We start from the raw sequence: 19,829 nt of genomic DNA on the forward strand, positions 1-19,829 counted from the left end.
AGTGACGACAGCTTTCGACAAATGTCAATACGAAAACCACTAGTGCTCTCCAGCTATATTTTGAACAATTATATCATATTTTTCCTTTGCTGAAAAAGGTCTATCACGGGTCGTAGAAACGTACATCGATCCTCATTAGACTGATACCTTTCTTGAACGTTCAACTCATCGTTTCGTTGATATAAAGGTTGGCTTTCAATGCCCACTAGGTCTGCTTTCGTGTCGCAATTTTTGCTTTGTTTGGTGAGCAAGGCGAGACGGATGAGCTCATCGATCGCTCCATCGACATGCTCGCCAGTAGCGGCACTGACCTCAACGTGTTTCAAACCGTTTCGCATGCACCAAAGCAAAACCATTTCACGATCCGGGTGCGAAGCGTCTTCCGAATTAAGCAAGGATTCTAAATAGGATCCGTCGGTTGTCCAGTTTTCACGATTGGCAAGAAAGCTGGAGATCTCCATTCTGCGGTGGCTTTGTTTCCGTTGATGTTTCTTCTTCATCGGATTGGGGGATAACTGCGTAGAAACACGATACTCGTACCGAAAGTCATTGCCTCGAAAGGACCCAGCGAGTCCCAGGACGTCTCGTTGCGAAACTCTACGGGGATGGACCCACGTCGAAGCGCGTTGCTGGTCAGCAATGAAGAGGTCCAGTTTATTCGCCACAATCAAAATTGGAACAGGCTTGCTTTGACAAAGGTCCACCAGATCGGCATACCATTTCAAAAGTTGTGTAAACGATGTTGAAGATGTCATGTCGTAGACCAACATTACTGCATCAGCTTGCCGGAAGAACGATGCCCCCAATGAAGCTGCGTCGGTGTGTCGCCTTTGACGTTTCGAATAGAATCGTTCCCGACCAGGCGTATCCTGAAAGAAAAAGAACTCTGAGTTTACGCCCGTCTTCAGCCAAAAGCAGCTGCGTTCCTTTTTAAATACGATGCCTACGAGCCTGCCCGTGGGCCCAATGACTTACCCACATTTGAAGATTGATGAGAACATGTGAATCCGTAGACGACGAATTATGCTCCTGCAAAGGATTCGGCACGCGTCCCGTATAGAAGTCGGAGCCTAGCGTAGGCACACGAGTTCCAGCCTGAAAGGCATTGTGAAAATATCGCCTCAAGAGGGACGTCTTTCCGGCACCAGCTGCACCGAGTACCAGGCACTGTAGCTTAACTCGGCATCGCTGATGTTGGGGCTGGGGAACTCGGTGCATTGGAACCCCTTTCTGCATTGCGAATTCAGTGTGAATTTTTTTTAAGAATGGAAGAGATGTTTCTGGACCATATCAAAATGCAATTCGATAGTATCCTCTGTTATCGTATCGCGGTAGCGATTCTATATCGGGTTCGCAACACGGTATGCTTTCCAGAATATGAACAAGGAGATGTTTGTAGTCTCTGTGGAAGCATCAGTAGGAAAGTACACCGAATCTAAGCATGGCCTGTTCTCCTTCTGGCAGTGATATAGCAGTTGGGATCCTACTTCGTGTTTTGTCGGTCTGTCTTGAAATTTATAGAGTCACTGAACTTCCATTAGCGCTAACTTCACAGTCACAGTCAGCAATTTGTTTTTCACCATGGTGGTGGCGGGGTCCAGAAAGCGAAGAATTCCAACACTAGGTTGGCCATGGAAGGGATATATCCCAACGACAAAAGTCTTGCTTAACTGTAAATTGTTGGTTGAAAGGACAGACAGGTCTACACGAATCCTGTGGTCTTTAGCCATAAATCAGACATTCTCGAATTTTGATAGCACAAGAATGGCAAGACCTGCAACGTTGTTTTTGCTCGCCTGTCAACAAAATACACACTAGGTTTTTTTGGACCTGTTCTGCCAAACATCGGCAATCAACATGGTTGAGGTTACGCAGGACGCACCGCGCATGGATATCACCACATTTGCCGTAAATTTGCCACCAGCAATCGTACAAGGGTTCGACGAGCCCATTGTCGATGACAGTGTTGGCATCAGTCTGGGAGATCAGGGCATTGTGGGGACAATCACGTTTTCCAAGAAGGCCGCCACAATTTGGTTTGGCTGGGGATCGTTACAATCCTCCAAAACATCAGGCCCTGGCGGCAATGCGGGCTACGGGGCCACGCCAGTCGGGGCAAAATCCCTATGCGTCGGTACTGGTAAGAATGTTCGAACTTGGTAACTGCGTGGCTCCTCTCTAGCAATCGTTCTAATCCCCTTTTTCTTTTCCATCAGCACCCAATCTTTCTATGGGGCCGCTGGTTGTGGCGATGCCTCGTCCACGGTACAAAGGATCCCTTTCTATATCGGCTGAACCTTCTACATCCAAACTGATTGGATATGATGATGAGGGCGACGAAATGGTGGCTCGACAAATGAGTTCGCGTCTAAGTCAACGTCTCGGCATTGCCATCTTTGTGTCCTGCAGCTTTACTGGCGCTCCTGCTATGGCAACAGATGGCGTTGACCAGAGCATAGTGCAACATCGAGCAGCGGCCTTTGCGGAAAGAGAGGTATATCGGATCCTTAACAAAAAACTAAATTCTGTGTAAGAATAGGACTAAACAGACAAAGTCGTGTACATGCCATTACTTTGTTTAATGCCAAATAACCCGACTGCGGTTTCAATTCTTACGGACAATCGTCGACGATACGATCAGGAATATACACGGTCATGCCGTCCATTTCCTTAACTAACTTTACTGCGGAAGCCAAACGGCTGCCCTCATAAATTTCGTCAAAGCTCCAGTGATCATCTAGCATCTGCTCTTCCACCGGCGTCATGCGCTGGGCCTTGTCCGAGCCTTTGCCAACCAGAACGACGTGATCGTAGCCCGAAGTGGTGCCCTCGCCAAACGTCGGCTCGAACCAGGTCTCCGTACGCGCTTCCTCCGGTGCCGAACCACCACTTGCAGGGCCAATGTCGATATCGTACATATCGCAGACTTCGTACAGAGTTCGGCCTACACACAATGGAACAAGAGAATATGTGAGTACAGCAATCAGAATTTGTGGAGAATAAGTATCTTCCATCCTTTTCTACTGTTTTTCTTACCAATAACACCTTTTATTTTCCGCCGGGCGCCGCTCGGATCAACGAGAGTCAGATCTATCAAAAGATCCCTTACGGAAGGGACTGTCGCTGGAGCGCTCGTTACTGGAACGTTCGAACTAAACATCAACCGTCCCGTCAGTTGCGGAGTAAACACTTTTTTGGCGAATATTCGAATCATTTTTTGAGACCTAGGTCGGTCCTGGACTTGGAGTGAACACTTTAAGCGCACAGATACAACCGACACAGTATCGACGGATCCAAAGGGTCCGTATCGGATATTGTCGTGCTGTGGTAAGAGGGATGTTGCGCAGATACTTCGGGATTTCCCCCCGTGTCCTGCGCTTGTTGCAGCGTCAACTTTCGCAGCGGCAGTCCGTTCACGACATAGTCGCGACATGACCACGTTATTCCGGTGTGACGTCGACTTCACAGTCAGTCTGCCCGTCGGTTAGATCAGGAGACACATAATCTTTCGACGGCAAGACGTAACTGAAATTCACAGGCATCGATACCAAATGTGTAGCTCAGTCAAGCAGCTGACTGTGAGAGCACTCTACCCCTCAATGGTTTTGTGCTTCCCCCGTAGGGAAAGATAAAACTGTTGCTTATTAACAAAATTAGAAATAGGAGCGTATATCCCGGCAATACATATGAATTCATTTTTGTCATTAATGCAATATCGCTTCATTGTGACCCACGCAACGGATGAGCCTAATCAAGAAAGCCTGTGTGTTACAGCATCTGAAGGAGCCTCTTTCACGAAGGGTTTCACAAAAGCAGCGGTGTGATTGTGGGACGGGATTTCAACTCTATAACTTGCAGCAGCCGCACAGATTTGCTTTACCTCTAGACAGTGGTAGGTCTCCGGATCAGGCACCCCGGGTACTGCTTTGTCGAATAAAACGTAACGAAACAAAACGGAGTCGCCCCTTGTTCTCCTTTGCCCTTCTACCTACCTGACCGCACGTTATCTTATCTTCTCTCCGTGCGACTCTCTTCGTGGATCGAAATCAGAAAGGACGTCACCTGTTCTGCTGGAAGAAGAAGGCTTAACTGGTAAAGGCAAGTTCAAGTGTATGCGTCTCACAACCATCTGGTTGGGGAAGGCTTATGACCTCAAGCAGCCAATCCTGATCCTTGGAGGTATTCGGCTTCGGTCTGTGACGTCATCTTTCGGTCTAAGTCTGGAGCTGATTATCTTCACGAGGAACAAGGGCGGATGCAAGTTCACCGACGTACTACTACTACTGCGACAAGGAACTCGACACGAAAAACAAATGGCCTCCGCGTGTGGCTGTTCGCCTGCACTCGATCGGAAGGCGCACGTGAGCGGCGTAAAACCAGGAACGCAATTTTCCAACAACGCAGATAACCTCTCCAGCGACAATCAATGACTACTAGTGGTTAGTTAGTAGTTAGACTCATCGGAAAGGTGAAACCTGGATAACTATCTATCTTGACTCTAGAGACAAGACTAATAGAAATCGTGAGAGCAGTCGCGACGGGTAGTTGGCACCGATCGGAATACTGGAGTCGCGAAGGCGAATTTGATAGAGGAACGCCTCGTGCTTCTGTGCGCAAGCCGCGTAGGACTGGTTCGCGTCGATTGTTCTCCTTCGCTTCGATTGTTCCTCCAAGCAGCTCTCGAGTGGACGAAAAGCACACGCGAGCGTGTTGGAGGAAAAAGCAATTCTCACATCTGCTAGCAATGGATGTGACCGAAACCGTTTCCTTTGCAATACCCTTTACAGTTAGACACCAATACTTACAACATCACAACATGCCTCCCAAACCTCAAGAACACCAGCAAGGGGAACCCGAACAAGACGCAGACGAGCACCACTCGAGAACTTCCAGCAAGAGTAGTCTGTCAGGGCGCGAACCACTCCTGTTTGACAATGCAACTCTGTTGTCCGCGTCTGGGCATTTACCATCGGAGACTTCTCGTAGTACTTTAGACGGTGAATTCGCTGTCAATACTGCTACGGAGATGGACTGTGATATCTCACTTTCAATCATGAATCGTCCATCACGGGATGTTGTTCTTCAACGATTATCGGAAGCCCTGCTCCGGAGATCTCTGACAAAGGTATGTGGTAGCGACATATATGATCCTTGGTGCCAAGACTGGTGCTATCTACAAAGTTCGCTCTGACACACTTTCTTTCTCTTGCTGCTTTCATTAAACTTTCGTCACTCGCCGTAATTTCAAAGATTGACTTGTCCCAACGAGGAATTCGAACCTCAGATGCTCGACTCATCAACATGGCACTGGCCCAGAACGCATCCCTGACAACCTTGAAACTGGGATACAATGATCTCGGGGACGACGGCTTGCGAACATTGGCAAACGGTATCGCTCGCCACGGGGCTTTAGAAAGCCTGGATCTAGGGTTCAACAACATCGGCGATAATGGTTGCCGCGCTTTGGCCGAAGCAATTACTGCGCAACCCATGTCACTTTCCAGATTGCGGACTCTGTATCTTGCAGGAAACGCATTGGGCGAAGATGGAGCATTGGCCATTGCCAAAATCGTCCAGCACGGATCTCTGGAAAAGCTGTATCTCACTGGAAATCGCCTAGGACCAGATGGAGTTAGAGCCATTGCTGAGGCAGCGTTGGAGCTACAGCTGGAGAAAATTCACAAAGTCAACATCAATTGCGTAAACAGTCTTCAAGCAAGCAGACGTGGGATCAAGGAACTGTTTCTCGGAGGCACTGGATTGGGCGGTGTTGGTTGTCAGGCTATCGCGGACTTGTTAGGGCAATCGTCAACTCTGCAAGTTTTGTCTCTGGCGAACTGCGACCTAGACAATGATTCTTTGTCAGTCTTGGCATCCAGTATCAAGTCAAATAGGGAGCAATTACCCCTGGAGTCTCTTCAATTGTCATTTAACCAGATATCTTGCAAAGGAGTCGAGAGTCTTTCAAATGCTATATGGGGATGCCGTTCACTTCGAGAGCTGCTTCTCGACAACAATCAGATCGGAGACCGCGGGGCGGGGCAAATCGCTGCCGTCTTAGCCTCTGCGAATCGCTTGGAGACCCTAAACGTTGGCTTCAATCGAATCAAAGCAGTAGGCATTAAGGCGATCATGAAGACTGTTCCCGAAAGCGAGAGTTTACATTCCCTTTCTCTGTCGGGGAACACCGTTGACGCCAGTGCCGCGAGAAGTATTGCCTATGCTCTGGCATTCAATCATTCTCTTCTTTCGCTCTCGCTAGTGAACACCTCAATTCAACATGAAGGACAGCGACATATTACTGCAGGAATTGTTTCCAATAGTCACATTAAACTCTTGCAACTGAACGGCTTCCGAATTGGCCCGATCGTTGTCACGCTCGGCTTTCCAGCTGCCTTGGAACATTGGAGCAATGATCAGATTCTCAACTTTATTCATTTAATGTGGGACAAATCCGCTGAGTTGGTGGCACAACAGGAGCACGAGGCAAAACCAGTCTTTGACACATCACGCTTTTTCTCGAAGGCGAATCCTCGAGATCGAGCGGCCCCGTTGGACGCCGCGGTCGTGGTTGACGTGGCAAAGAAGGCCTATGTGGAACTTGTTACGGAGGGGGTTGATATTTTTTCAAAGCGACCTGGCAATATGCACGAGCTGTCGCCGCTACCAGGTGATAACTTCATAGTAGAGTCGACGAGGAAGGTCGGAGAGAACAGCTATGCCGAATCGTCGCTTGAAAGCCATGTTCAAGCTCGTTCTTTCGTGACATCCCCAGAATTAGCCGGCTCTGAAACCTATGTTCCAGATCCTCAGCGAAAGAAACGCGTCATTGAGTGGCTTTGTTCTAATATTCAGAACCTGAACAAAATGGCCCAGCAGCCCTTTAACTCGAAAGAGTTATGGGCGCTTCACCAGCGATACTTTACGCCAGTCGTCAACGAGTGTGGCGGAAGCGTCAACCCTACTTCAGAAACGTCCAACAATCAAAACGGGAATCCAAAATTACACGCTTCCAGGGTTTCTCGATCTAACTCGACTGAGAACCCAGCTGATATGATGAATGATTCAACGGATGACACACTGATGACCCAATCGAGTGACCCTTTCATCTTGGATTCGCCTCAAGGCATCGTTTCCTTGCCCGTTCTGAAAAGAAAAGTGTCTTACCGATTTCTTGGTGATGCAATGGTAAATTCAGCCCCTCGAATGTCAAATTGTGTGGAGATGCGCGGGCCTGAGACAGAACAGCCAATTTCGAACGGAATGGTGTCCATGATGATTGAAGGAGGCCCGGTTGGCCACTCGATGCCTCGCAAAACCAAACGTGCACGGAGGAATCGCACTCGCATTTCATTTCTACCTCGTGTGAAGGTAAAGCTGGATTCGTATTTGGACGTCTGTCACGAGAAAGCGTTGACGATGATGAGGCAACTGTACTTTGTTGAACGAGCAATCTTGCTGGGTCAGTTGAATTCAGATGTGAACTCGATGCCGTACAGTGCCCGCATGCACTTGCACGGCGTCCTTGCTATGGACGCTGAAATGATTTTAGTTGACATGATATAGAAATACATAATCTGAGTGAACAGTTATAACAACTAATTTGCAAAACACTTTTAGAAAGTATGCGAACTACCTCCGTGACAAGCTAATTATTTTGCTTGGGCGAAAGGCAGCTATTGTGCTTTCTTAACAAGATGATACCACGATCGAGGGATCGTTGCTCGTATCGCAATCCAAGCTACTGTGTACATGCAACGGCTGATCGGGTGAAGTCGATCGAGGCCGACCCGTGGTTTCATTTCTCGTATTGTTGTTCTCTGTACAAATGACTTTCTGATGGCGCAGGGTAGCGCTCACGCGAGGTCCACGTCGAGCTGGCTTTGTTCGCAATCTTTGATCGCCATTCCCCAGCCGCTTTACAAGCTGCTTACCCGCTGTAGTCGTCTTCGCCCAGTCTTGCCAACGTTGCCCAGCATTGCGATTGCGTTGAATTGTCACTGCCTGTGGTAACAGACTCCACGGCTCCCAACCACCGAGACGACGCAAAATTCGAGCATCAAAGAGAGCATCCCGAATTTGAGTGTCGTGGAACACGCTAGACGGGAGCTTTTCACCAGCAGACCGAATCCATTCCCGTTCCGTTTGTTCCCACGCGAATAATGCGTGGCTGGTCTCGAACAAGACGTTAGCGATCGTTTCCACCACTGCTCCCGAGACTGCTTCCCGGCAGGACACCGCTTGTTGGAAATAAAACCCCGGAGAGTCCGTACGGTAGAGTCCGAGAAGGAGCTCACGAGACGATTAGTGAGCTGATATGCGTAAGAGCGGAGAGTCGACTCCATGGCGATTGATGTTTCCAAAAGGTCGTTTTTCGATAGCGCGACCTTGTCGTAGTTGGTGTTGTCCTGATGAATCTGTAGGTTGGTGTTTGAATATGTGCCGTCGTTGGAAAGACGCACAAAATGCGACAAATCTTGCGGACCCAAACACGAGGCCGTGGCCACAAAGTCAGCTAGCGACAATGACGAAGACGAACGGGAAGTCATGCGGTCGACATCCGATACCTTCCGGGGCGGTACAGAAGGTGTACCCTGATCGTGTGTAACAGTGTCCGGTGCGTCGCCAACGAGAACGAGACTATCTCTGTTTGGCTTCCATTCGTCTTCGACGATGCGCTGGACCAGGATATCCACAATCGCTTCGGCTGATGGTAGAGAAGTGTCGTGACCATTTTCTGCCGGTGGAGGATTTTGATTGGATGGGTCTCCACTGGTCGGATCGACCCGTGGTCGCTTTCGTGGTTGACGCATTGCCAACTCGTTGGAACGTTCGGTACCCTCGGACCTGCGCTCCACCCAGACGTACGTTGTGGGGGAAGACTGTAGGTGAGCTCGATACCGTGTCAGAAATTGCGGATTCTTCTCGTCTTGTTCGGCCCGTTCGGCCCGATCGTCCCCCTGTCGGCAGTCCACTTCGACGAAACGCAGCTGTTCGGTTCGGGCCGTGAACGATCTGGCATCCAGTGTACAATCCAACAGGAGTAGTTCCCTTGTCGCCGCCTGCAAAATATCTCGATGCAATGGAAAAAACCGATTGGTGCCAAGATTCGTTATGGTTTGCCGAGGCGACGAAGATCCGTTCGTACGGTCCTCGGCGGGACTTTCGTTATCGGCACGGAAGGGCCAAAGCGCCGATTGTGGATAACACAGTGGTTTCCATTGTCTCGCCCCGTTGGCTTTTGTCGATGGACGGTGAGGCGGTCGAGTCGTTTCCCGTACCGCTGGAGCGCCTCCAGCTTTCGCCGCCGTCGAGGCGGCAGCAGTATCAGTGGCCGTGCCCATGGTGTGTGGACTAGAATGCCCCCAAAATCGACCGTGGGACAAACGACACGACACGAATCGACCACAAGTTGACGGCTTGGACCGTAACGGAGAAGTCAGCAAGTTAGCAAGCAAGCTAGCAAACACACTGGCTAGCTTTTGCTCTGGTCACTGGTGAGATAGAGGGGGGTACCAATGCACACACACACATGCACACACGGCAAATATCGATTGGTGTGGTCGTTTCCGAAAAATGGACATTTTCTCAGAACTGAGTCGATTCGACGGGTTCGTGCCAGGGAAAGCCAAATATAGCAATGACTCGGTCGCCGCCGTTTTCGTGGGATCGACGAAGAAGAATGCGTTCGTGAAACAGAAAGTCCAGGCACCACTTTGTGTATAGGGGACCAGAAGCGAACCATCCCACCAAAACCCGGTTGTTTGACAAAACCCTGTCCAGGGGCAGATTCGACCAAAACACGGAACGGATTGTGACATTTGCCACACCATGTCGAAGAAAAGGATATTGGCATATGTACCCTTCCTGCCCTCCAAGGACCGCTTCCCGGCTCTGCTGGTTCGACATTGACATCAACATTGCCGTACATCGACACAAACCCGCATTTTTCGTTTGCACTTTGTAGGTCTCCGTAACGAATTTTACATTAGCATGAGGCAGAGACGGCTTCGAAGTCAAGTATGGGTAGCTCCATTCCTCGCACTGGCACCAACAGCGACGAAACCGAACGTGGCGGCGTTCTCGCGAGGCAGCTCGTTGCCTACAAGCACGCTCCAGGCCCAGAAGTCCACCGATATTGTCTTTGTGCGTCACGGATGTACGTACATGAACGAATACTTGGGTCAGGGGCCGTCGTTCGGAGCACCATACTTTACGGACGTCTTTCGGGACGCGCCGGCAAGGGATCGCTATCACGATACTCCCCTTAGCGAGCGCGGTTGGCGACAAGTCCGACAACTCCAAACGGACCAACCTGACTTTGTGCACGATGTTGATCTCGTCGTTGTCAGTCCCCTACGAAGGGCTTTGCAAACCTTCCATCTAGGTCTTTCCGAATGGGTAGGGCAACAGTCACCAGCCCTAGCCTCCGCCCGCACTCACCCGTCTACTCCCCGCCGTCACGTTCCCATCATCGCACACCCCGCCGCAGCCGAGCGTTTGTATCTCGTCAGTGACGTTGGAAGACCAGTATCACTCTTGAGGCAGGACTATCCGTACATCGATTTCGACACCCACTTTACCGACGATCCACAATGGTGGTGGCGGCACAACCCTGTCGGTGACGGGCCCTACCAAGAATGGCGTCCCACCGGACAAGGACAAGCCTACGCTTGCTGGAGTGAACCACAGCACGCCTTTGACGCTCGCATGCATCATCTGTACGCATTCTTGCGGACGCAGGTGGCAGGGGGAAAGTACCGTACGATTGCCGTAGTTTGTCACCATGGCGTCATTGATTGGATGCTGGGACAAAACTTTGACAACTGTCAGTGGCGTCGCGTTCCCTGGCAGGAAATTCAACCGGCGGCCCTATCAATACCCACTACCACCGTGCGGAATGCGCCGAAATAGAGGAAGGGGGTTTGGATGACATGAAATTAGAAGGGGTTAACTGCAAATGCAAATATAGCCACGCGACCAACTTTGGTTTTGCGCTGGTTGTCTTTGCAGGGTCCGGCGTGCTTCTAAAGTGACAATTTGTGATCACAATTCCCAATATTGCCAGCATTTAAACTCCAAAGTGGGCTGACACTATTGCTATGAGTGTGGTGCATGCCGTGGAGGATACATGATGCTGTGCAATTCATCAAGCTGAGACATGTGGAAAGGATTTGATCCCAATCTTACACCAAAGAGACAATAAGTTGCTACTGCAACAAAGACCAAAAACCGTTGTGCTTTTGGAACTTCTGCAAAAGAAAAGCTTAGGTGGACCACAATGATTATGTGAGGGTAGGATTGCTTGCAATGAAATTACTTCCGTAATTTTAAGCATGTCATTTGCCAGGCACTGACTGGGAAAACGCACCGAGTAACCTTGACCAAGTCGCAGTGTAGCTTTCATAGCGGTTCACGTGGCTGCATACCTTATTTTGCGGGGAAGCAAGGTTTTCCGTTGGCGTCAGGATCGGTCTTATCCAGACGACAACCTATATATCACGATTCGCAAACAAAAGAAAGTCGGCCCGTTCGTTTGGAGCACGCTCGTCGTTGTATTTTCAGTTCATAACACTCTAATTGATTGAATTACTTACAGTCAAAGAATTTCCGTTGACTAGCTTCTGAACCCAATCAACAGTTTTTGTGCTAAACACTTAACTCTCTTAGTACAAAAACAGCTCACATAAACTGTCAGTCTCCGTAATTTGATTTCCATTTCATAGATCAAGACAGTACAAAGTTAAGAACTTCGTGGGGCAAAATCGACGTGCCTGGCGCTGACGAAGGAAAAAAAATCATGATTAATATCAATCGAAGGCTTTTGGCGATATTAAATTTTTCGAATATTGACAGTACAATCTAAAATACTGATCGAACGGCGCTTAACTGTCGTTTTCATCGCAATTACCCTCTCGACAGACTAACTGCCATTTTTACAATCACTCACAATCCCAATTACATATTATAAACCTCACAATCTTCAGCAAGCACCATGGCCAAAGTGCGCCCACCTCACACCAACCGCTTAAGAATGATGCTTCGCAATATGCCTAGAAAGGAAATGTCGGCTGCTTTCATTGCCTCTACTCTTTTGCTTCTCATTTTCATGATGAGCTCCGGTACAGAGACAGACATGAGCTTCAAGGATGCCTCTCTCAGATCCTTGAAGGCTATCAGCACTACCACGACCATTCCCAGCACCTGCAATGCTGCCTTGAGTTCGGACTTTGCATCCTCCTCCATGGTGCCGAAAGTTTCCAATGACAACGCCAGGAGACTGGCTCAAGGTGGCTACACGCTCATTGCTCAGGGTTCTGGACCGGTCGAGCTGGTAGGACTCTTCTCTATGGCCCTATCCGAGATTCAGCACTCCAGCAATATTTTTGGCTCTGTTGGAGAACTAGGAGTTCACCATGGGCGGTTTACCAGTTGTCTCTTTATTACAGCACGCGAAAATGAGAAGCTTGTTATCGCTGACATTTTTGAACAGCAAAATAAAAACGAAGATAAAAGTGGCAACGGAGACAAGGCCAAATTTATGGAAGGATTGGCGGTCTATGGACTTGAAGAGAAAGATCTTCACACGGTATTCACCGGAAGCACCCTCGAGATCCCCATGAACTGGTCCCAAAAAAGAAACTTTGAGCCGTTTCGTTTGGTTTCCGTTGACGCAGGCCACACTGAGCTCCTGACGAAAAATGATATTACCATTGCCTCTTGCAATCTTTTGATAGGTGGCATTATAGTTCTTGATGATGTTCTCCATCCACATTGGCTTGGTGTCACCGAAGGAATCTTCAACTATTTCCATGAAATGAAGGGAAATAGCCGCCAGCAGCTTTACCCCTTCTTGCTTTGCAATGGCAAGTTATTTTTGACCAACGATCTCGCCAGTCACGGCAAATATTACAACTCGCTCAAGAACAACCCAGTCGTCAACATGTTTCTTGCAACAGATGCGACAATGTGGGGGGGAAGTAGTATGTTTCTCATGAATGAAGCGGAATTTCTATTCTGTCATAGCCCCGAGTCTTTCAATGCTCATGACGTATGGGCAAGTCTCGTGTATTAACACGAGTGGAGCTTTAGTGGGTGCTGTGGCATTTGTAATGTAATGGCGGCTTTTGGCAATAACCAATCGTGTAGCACGGATCCTTTTCTTATCAATCTGTATAAAGTACAGAATAATGATAAGAACATTATCCCGGAGGCAATTTTGGAAACTGCTTGTACATTGTTTCCGTTTTGGTGTATTGCTAGAAGGGCACGTTGTTTACAGTCTGGGCTTCTTCATAGCTTTCGGCTCCGAAATAGTATCAGTTACCTCCCTTGGATGCAAATTTTACGGTCCTTCCAACATTACAACTTTTTCGACATTGAGCTCAAATCACAGTGATCATATACCGAGAATTTTAGTTCGACGGGAGTGTAATAGATAGGGAATACTTCACGACAAAGGAGTTTCATCAATCGACACTGTGCACAGAAGCTTCCCACGGCTTCAAAGGACAAAACCGATTCCACCGACAATTGCAGATCAAGCTTGCCCTGTGATGGACTGACTCCTCCTACACGAGTTCCTAAAATTTCAACATGGAGGGTGCAATCACTTCTGATATTGTATAATTGGTAAAGGCAATGCCTGGTGTTCGATCTAGATGTAGGCAGCCCGCTCCGGCAGGATAAGCAAACCTGCCGTTTCGGTCGCTCTAAGTTGACGTAGCATCAATCACCAACCATCAGCTACACTTGCAAGGACAAGTCTTTTCCGTTTCGTCAAATGCCCGTTGTCAAACGTTCCGCCGCAGCTCAGTGCTTGTATCTCATCAAGTACACCTAAGATCAGTATCGCTTTTAAACAGCGTCAACTTTAACAGTTATTTTGTAGACGATCGAAAAGGTTGTGGTAGCACAATCCTGCCCATAATGTTCCTTACCAAGAATGGCGTCCCCCTAGACAGGGACAAGCAGACACCGCAAAAATAAGCGCAGCACATCTTGGATGCTTGCATGCAGCACCTGTTGGCTAGGACAATTGCTTTAGTTTGTCTCCACGAAGCGGTCGATTGGACGCTGCACCATTATTTTGACAACCCTTAGTGAACCCAGTATCCTTCCCGTAAATTCTGCCTGTGGTCATATTAACGCCTACCGCTACCTCGCGGAATAGGCAGAAAGTGAGGCAAGGAACTCAAGCGTTGAATGATACTGCTATTTTCAATATTTGTAACCAAAGCCACGTCCTCATTGGTTTCTATTCAGTAGAGTCCTGATGTTAGCCAAATTGACAGTTACTGCGTCCAAGCAGTTCCACCACATCCAGCAAGTCTTCAAACACGAGTGCGCCTCTTCTTTTCCATTCAGCAGCAAGCTCATCTTCTCCGTATCGACTCAAGAGTGCCGCGTGCATCCCTGCTCGACGAGCCCCCTCAAAGTCCTTTTGGAAATCGTTCCCGATGTGAAGGACTTGAGAGGGAAGCAAAGGATCGTTTACGTCGTACGAGTTCTGTGATACTAAATACAGCTCAGCTTGCTTGAGTGCTGCCAGAAAGAATCGGGCATCCGGTTTTTCCAAGCCAAAATCTTTGGAAAAACATTGAAATTGTAACTCGTCGTGCGTCAAACCGAGCATGGGTAGTATGGAGTCACCGTACCGTTCGTCAGCGTTGCTCAAGACACCGCACACTATGCGACTACGGTTTGCCCATTGTAAAAAAGGTAGCGCATCGTCGAATTTTTCATAGCAAGCTTGAGAACCAAATATGGAGTAAATTCGTTGAAAAACAGCTTCTTGTTGCGCTTCGTTCATTCTGGCACCAGCAAGTTCGAAGGAACGGAGTACACACCGTTTCCACCATTCTTTCGCCGAAATGTCATGGCCACCGAAGCAAGGATATATTTGGCAACATTCCCTATAGCCTTGGCTGAAGGCCTTGTGAATAGGCAGAGGGCCATTATGACCAGTGGAACTCGCAGGATCATCTGGGACGAAATCAATACCACATTTCTGTGCCGATCCAAGATAGTGTTCTTCAATCGACCCACGAAATGATACAAGTGTTCCAGTCACATCACACGTAATCACACGGACTCGCTTGGGATGAATCTTTGGCCATGTTCCCATGAAGCGGCATACCGTATGTCGGCAAAGGGCTGTGGTAGCGTTGTGAGGATTTTGAGGATAACAGCTCACAATCTTGGTAGCTATCGCTTGTCCACCTCCACAAATTGGCAACTGCCTCAAAAAATTCGCACGCGCCATTATAATTGGTGCAGCCTGGAAATTCATTCCAACACGTCTCATGTCGTTGATACCGTGGACAACGACTGAAGAAGGAGGGCGTGGACAGTTGTGCAGTAAGCCACGAGACAAAACAAAAATGGATAAGGTGGGATAGAGAGCAACCTGACGGTGAGTTCTCTTTCGGCCACTCGAACCAATCTAGTGGAGGGCTAGGTCTTTAGCAGAATTCGCTCACGTTTCCAATCGAATTGAAACGCGATGGTCTTCTAATTCTAGTTTTCTCTTTATGCTAGAGATAGCAGAGCTGATTCAACAAGCAATTCATCTTTCTAGTTCATCTAGAATCCCGTTAAACAAGGTTGAAGAGACTTTAGTTTGTTCTGACTAGAATTTAAAGTTCTTGCCAATATCATCGTCTTCATCTTTGCCTTTCCGCTTGGACGATTCACCAGCTGGTAAGGCCTTGGATAAAACGCTTTCGGCACCCTCAGGTATAGCTGATTGTAGTCCTGGAACCAGATAGGACATTTCAGAAGCAAAGACAGTTCCCTGAGAAGTAACGGCCTTGGTTTGGTCAATAATCTGATAGAGTTGCTTCGGCGCCGAAGGATCCATAGGTGTTTCATTCCCATGCTGTTTGCGTAGATCCATGGGTCCTGAGGATGTCAAGCTCGGAGGTGGAGACAATACTGAATCTGTACCATCGACAACCGTAACCTCTGATTCTTCTTCCTCCTCACTTGATTCTTCCATGTCTTCGTCGCTCGACTCTTCTTCCGACGCTTCGGCATCGTCGACAAAGCCTGTTGGTAGCGCTCCCCATTGTGCTTTGGCAATCGTTTTGCCGTCGCTTGTCACAAGGGCACTGTTGGTAGTATCCTTGCGAGATCCGGTACCGGGGGCGTCAAAAGGATTGCCGCCGTACAGTGGGCGACCGTAGGCATCAATCGGTGGCTTTCCCCAGCCACCTGGGTGGTAGCCATACTGACACTCTTGTGTTGGCAACGGGGCAGTTAAACCAGGAATCTTGAGAGACGGATAGCTCGGTGGTGGTCCGTAACGTTGCATATTCAGCAGCCACGGTGGCGGCGAGGATTCAGAAGCCATGCCCAACGCATCCCGGAGTTTCTGGCTCAACGGCCCTCCAGGCTGCACCTTTGCCTGTACCTCGAGCTCTTTTCCTTCGTAGTAGGTATCTCCAAACTTTGTGAGATTTGCCGGTTTAGTTTGATGCTTGAAAAAGGCATCGTGTAGAGTTTTGTAATCGACATCAATGGCACCCATTTTGGGAGCAACGCGCGAACGATTTTTCTGTTTCGCAGACATGTCTGATTCAGCCTCCATGACTGTATCACGAATTTCGGTAATACCGGTCTTGATAATGAAATCAGGGAGTTGAAATGGCGGCTTTTCAAAACCCCGCTTGCCCTGCAGGTATTTACGCTTCCGACCCCAATGTCGCGGGACAGGTACTGTGCCAGCAGCTGCCTTGAGCTCGATGAGAAAATCCGGATCGGCGGCGGTCACGTCATGTGCTTCTACCAAGTCAGGGCGAAGTACACGCCTCTTGAGTTCGGCAACTGATGGACGCAACAATTCGCGAAGTTTTCGCTTGCTGACCGCACCACCATCTTCCTCATCTTCATTGGACTCCTCGTGTCCGCCCTCGATATCTACACTTTTCGCTTCGGAATATTCACCACGATCGTCATCCGAAACAACCACAGCCGCAGCTCTCTCCTGAAACTTTCGCAAAGCGTCAAACGCCTCATCGGCTGGCAAGATGGGCTCGGCAACGTATTCGACCTCCACCTCGTCTTCATCGTCCTCATCTGCTTTCGCCACTTCCGCGCTTTTTTGGTTTTCGGCTTCTTCCTCTTTACGCTGGTCTTCGCGCTCGCGCTTTTTGCGCTCTCTCTTTCGGCGATTGCGCTCAGCAGTCGAAAATCCCATGGTCGATTGTTGGCGTTGTTGCGATCTACTGGTATGACTTTCATAAATCTATCAGTATTGCCATCGCAGTCCTCATCGTAACGAAAACAGAAGATGTCCCTGTCTGCCTACCGTAGGTCGTCCTCCGTAAGTACTCAAAGTGAGTCAAAACGAACAGGATTTGATTGGCTTTCTATATCGAAAGACCCGTCATCTGACTCATTTTCCAAGTTAGACAAATTTGGAAACACTACGACCTCTCTCTAGCAGCTATATGGATAGAGAAAGACAGGACCTATACAACAAAAGCAAACCCACGTATTTTATGCAGTTTATGAGCTACCACAGCTTCCTTTCTGTCAGTAGATCTTATTTGAAGCGTACTAATCAGAAGGCAAAACATTAGAGCGCAGCTTGGAGATATCGTTCTCGCCAATTCGTACTCTCTCACAAAATTTGGTAGTTCCCATTGGACTTTCTCAAAATGATACCGTTGCTTCGGAGGTCTTCAACCAGCGGCTGGAATTCGCTCAAACCGCAATTTACTTTGTCTGCAATCCGTCGGAGATCGTCAAGGCTACATTCAGCTCCGGCTCCAATTAAGCGCTGCATCTCTTGGACGAAGGCCTTTTTCATTTTCTTATTGCTTTTGCCGCCAGCACCTCCACGTATTGGATCAAGCACGCCGCTTTCGTCGCGGTGCACTTGCTCAACCGATTTGCTCATGAGTTCAACCACATCCAAGGCGTCTTCCTTGAGGACAAAGTCACGCAGACATGCCTTGGCTCGTGCCTGACATAAACGAATCAAGGCTTCGAGCTGACGCGTGGTAATAGGGACAGTATCCCGTGGACGGCGTCCTCCGTCAGCAGGATAACGCAAGTCCATGAAGAAATCCTTTAATACAGTTGCAGCTTCAGCTGTCATTTTTGGTTTGCAATACTCGCGCGCGTAAGCAATATAATCCCGGACTAGATCAGCCGGTAGTGGGTCCTTTTGAAAGCCAGTTACCCACGCAAGTCGTTCTGAGAGAGGTATCCGTTGCGTACCTTCACCTTTCCCGTTTCCAGCGGTCATGACTCGTTGAGAAAGATCGATATCGCTATGCATCAAGGGATTGTTATTGCTGCCGTTTCGGTAAAGATTCATAATGTTGCTCGACACCATCCGATCTTGCTCTTTATTCGCACGATCACGTAAAATATATACTAGATCAAATCTTGACAAAATTGGCTTGGCCATGTTGAGATTTTCCGCAACCGTCTTGTTCATGTTGTAGCTACCGTGCTTGGGATTGGCGGCGGCAATAAGACTACACCTCGCCGGTAGGGAGGCCACAACGCCAGCCTTGGCGATAGAAACTTGCTGTTGCTCCATCGCTTCCAGCAGACCATCCTGGTGGTTTTTCGCCATTTTGTCGAACTCGTCGATGCAGCAGACGCCTTGGTCAGCCAACACTAGAGCACCCGCTTCGATACCCGACTCACCCCCCTCTTCTTTGGTCAATGTGACGGTCAGGCCCGTGGTGGACGAAGTATTGCCACCTACATACACAGAGCGGGCCGCGAGTTGGCATGCCGCCAAAAGCATTTGCGATTTACCCATACCTGCACAAATCGAGGCTCTGAGGGTAAGCCACAAGAATTGGAACAAGGAAAAACAATGTTCTCGGATACACACCTGGATCACCGACAATCAGAATGTGTGAATTCGAACGGATCGACTGCCCCTTATCCATTCCTCCTCCAGAACTACTCGGCGGTGTTCCCCCTAGCAAGCACAAGAGGAGTCCAGCCTTGACTTCGTCATGTCCGATAATAGAAGGACACAATGACCGCACCAGTAGATCGAACGGGAAGGCCCGTCGCTCGGGCAAGCCAAAGTATCGATGATCCGCGTGACACAATTGAGTAATGGCCTGCAGCTGCTGTGAGGTATACACAACTTGCGCGGTCGTTTTGGACGTTTGTGATCGGCTCCCTCGTTCCGAGAGCGTAGTAATGGAGTGTGCTTGCAGAAAGAGTTGGTACGTAGAGGTTTCTTGTGCGCGCTTACCTGTTTTTCCGGCGGCCACGGCCGTATTGACGGCGGCTACGGTGGCCGCCAGCATGACGAGATCTCCGGGCCGGCACACGTCCACCAAATCCTGAACGCATTCGACCACTAGCTGACGGGGTGTCCGTCCCGCGTGTGATATGGACTCTTCCTGGGCTTCCTGCAAACGCAGTTCCTGGACGTTGGTGTAGCGAGTGGTGGGACGGACCAAAGAGAAAGTGCGACTGGTACAGGAGGTTCCACTGCAACGGGTTGGGAGCGAGTACCGTCCTGCAGTAAAGGCGTGCGTGACGAGTACTCCGCACTTTCCGCACGCAAAGTCGGCGGTGGCGATCCGCAGTCGTTTGGGACGTGCTTTGACGACGTGGCCTTGAACGGTCAAGAGCTTTCCCACCAAGCCTGTTTTGATGTCCATCATTTGAACAGTTGGTTGGACGTGCACAAATCTCACATGGATCTGTGTCGAGCCGATAAAGCGATCTACCTCCGTTTCATACGACGTGCAGTGTTCGTCGGTTGTTGATTGCTGTTGATGTTGTTGTTTTTGTGCGTACGCGTTGACAATGGCGAGAGCCATCGCACAGCCCACGACACG

At 49.1% G+C, this 19,829-nt stretch overlaps 10 protein-coding genes across 10 annotated transcripts; 4 read left to right on the forward strand and 6 right to left on the reverse strand.

Moving 5' to 3' along the window:
* Positions 1 to 68: 68 nt before the first annotated feature.
* On the reverse strand, positions 69 to 1,236 carry PHATRDRAFT_40171 (predicted protein; the record flags this gene model as incomplete). Its single annotated transcript, XM_002184191.1, has 3 exons — positions 69 to 100; positions 125 to 926; positions 976 to 1,236. 3 exons carry the CDS (start codon positions 1,234 to 1,236, stop codon positions 69 to 71), a joined length of 1,095 nt encoding a protein of 364 aa, XP_002184227.1.
* A 621-nt stretch (positions 1,237 to 1,857) lies between these two features.
* Positions 1,858 to 2,533, forward strand: PHATRDRAFT_40172 (predicted protein; the record flags this gene model as incomplete). The annotated part of the gene is made up of 2 exons (XM_002184074.1): positions 1,858 to 2,140; positions 2,217 to 2,533. The coding sequence occupies 2 exons, from the start codon at positions 1,858 to 1,860 to the stop codon at positions 2,531 to 2,533; spliced, it is 600 nt and encodes a 199-aa protein (XP_002184110.1).
* An 18-nt stretch (positions 2,534 to 2,551) lies between these two features.
* PHATRDRAFT_49464 (predicted protein) lies at positions 2,552 to 3,433 on the reverse strand (the record flags this gene model as incomplete). The annotated part of the gene is made up of 2 exons (XM_002184192.1): positions 2,552 to 2,944; positions 3,037 to 3,433. The coding sequence occupies 2 exons, from the start codon at positions 3,431 to 3,433 to the stop codon at positions 2,613 to 2,615; spliced, it is 729 nt and encodes a 242-aa protein (XP_002184228.1). The 3' UTR covers positions 2,552 to 2,612.
* Positions 3,434 to 4,816: 1,383 nt separating this feature from the next.
* PHATRDRAFT_40174 (predicted protein) lies at positions 4,817 to 7,566 on the forward strand (the record flags this gene model as incomplete). Its single annotated transcript, XM_002184075.1, has 2 exons — positions 4,817 to 5,125; positions 5,182 to 7,566. 2 exons carry the CDS (start codon positions 4,817 to 4,819, stop codon positions 7,564 to 7,566), a joined length of 2,694 nt encoding a protein of 897 aa, XP_002184111.1.
* Positions 7,567 to 7,689: 123 nt separating this feature from the next.
* On the reverse strand, positions 7,690 to 9,344 carry PHATRDRAFT_49466 (predicted protein; the record flags this gene model as incomplete). The annotated part of the gene is made up of 2 exons (XM_002184193.1): positions 7,690 to 8,175; positions 8,298 to 9,344. The coding sequence occupies 2 exons, from the start codon at positions 9,342 to 9,344 to the stop codon at positions 7,690 to 7,692; spliced, it is 1,533 nt and encodes a 510-aa protein (XP_002184229.1).
* Positions 9,345 to 9,993: 649 nt separating this feature from the next.
* On the forward strand, positions 9,994 to 10,914 carry PHATRDRAFT_40176 (predicted protein; the record flags this gene model as incomplete). Its single annotated transcript, XM_002184076.1, has 1 exon — positions 9,994 to 10,914. One exon carries the CDS (start codon positions 9,994 to 9,996, stop codon positions 10,912 to 10,914), a length of 921 nt encoding a protein of 306 aa, XP_002184112.1.
* Positions 10,915 to 11,947: 1,033 nt separating this feature from the next.
* On the forward strand, positions 11,948 to 13,215 carry PHATRDRAFT_49467 (predicted protein). Its single transcript, XM_002184077.1, has one exon. The coding sequence runs from the start codon at positions 11,996 to 11,998 to the stop codon at positions 13,073 to 13,075; it is 1,080 nt and encodes a 359-aa protein (XP_002184113.1). The 5' UTR covers positions 11,948 to 11,995; the 3' UTR covers positions 13,076 to 13,215.
* A 1,063-nt stretch (positions 13,216 to 14,278) lies between these two features.
* On the reverse strand, positions 14,279 to 15,127 carry PHATRDRAFT_15870 (predicted protein; the record flags this gene model as incomplete). Its single annotated transcript, XM_002184194.1, has 1 exon — positions 14,279 to 15,127. The coding sequence occupies one exon, from the start codon at positions 15,125 to 15,127 to the stop codon at positions 14,279 to 14,281; it is 849 nt and encodes a 282-aa protein (XP_002184230.1).
* A 504-nt stretch (positions 15,128 to 15,631) lies between these two features.
* On the reverse strand, positions 15,632 to 17,223 carry PHATRDRAFT_49469 (predicted protein; the record flags this gene model as incomplete). Its single annotated transcript, XM_002184195.1, has 1 exon — positions 15,632 to 17,223. Exon 1 carries the CDS (start codon positions 17,198 to 17,200, stop codon positions 15,632 to 15,634), a length of 1,569 nt encoding a protein of 522 aa, XP_002184231.1. The 5' UTR covers positions 17,201 to 17,223.
* Positions 17,224 to 17,626: 403 nt separating this feature from the next.
* PHATRDRAFT_52561 (predicted protein) lies at positions 17,627 to 19,811 on the reverse strand (the record flags this gene model as incomplete). Its single annotated transcript, XM_002184196.2, has 3 exons — positions 17,627 to 18,150; positions 18,235 to 18,786; positions 18,860 to 19,811. The coding sequence occupies 3 exons, from the start codon at positions 19,809 to 19,811 to the stop codon at positions 17,627 to 17,629; spliced, it is 2,028 nt and encodes a 675-aa protein (XP_002184232.1).
* Positions 19,812 to 19,829: the final 18 nt, after the last annotated feature.

This window comes from Phaeodactylum tricornutum, chromosome 22 (genome assembly GCF_000150955.2).
Source record: "Phaeodactylum tricornutum CCAP 1055/1 chromosome 22, whole genome shotgun sequence".
In the NCBI taxonomy this organism is placed as follows: Eukaryota; Bacillariophyta; class Bacillariophyceae; order Surirellales; family Neidiaceae; genus Phaeodactylum; species Phaeodactylum tricornutum.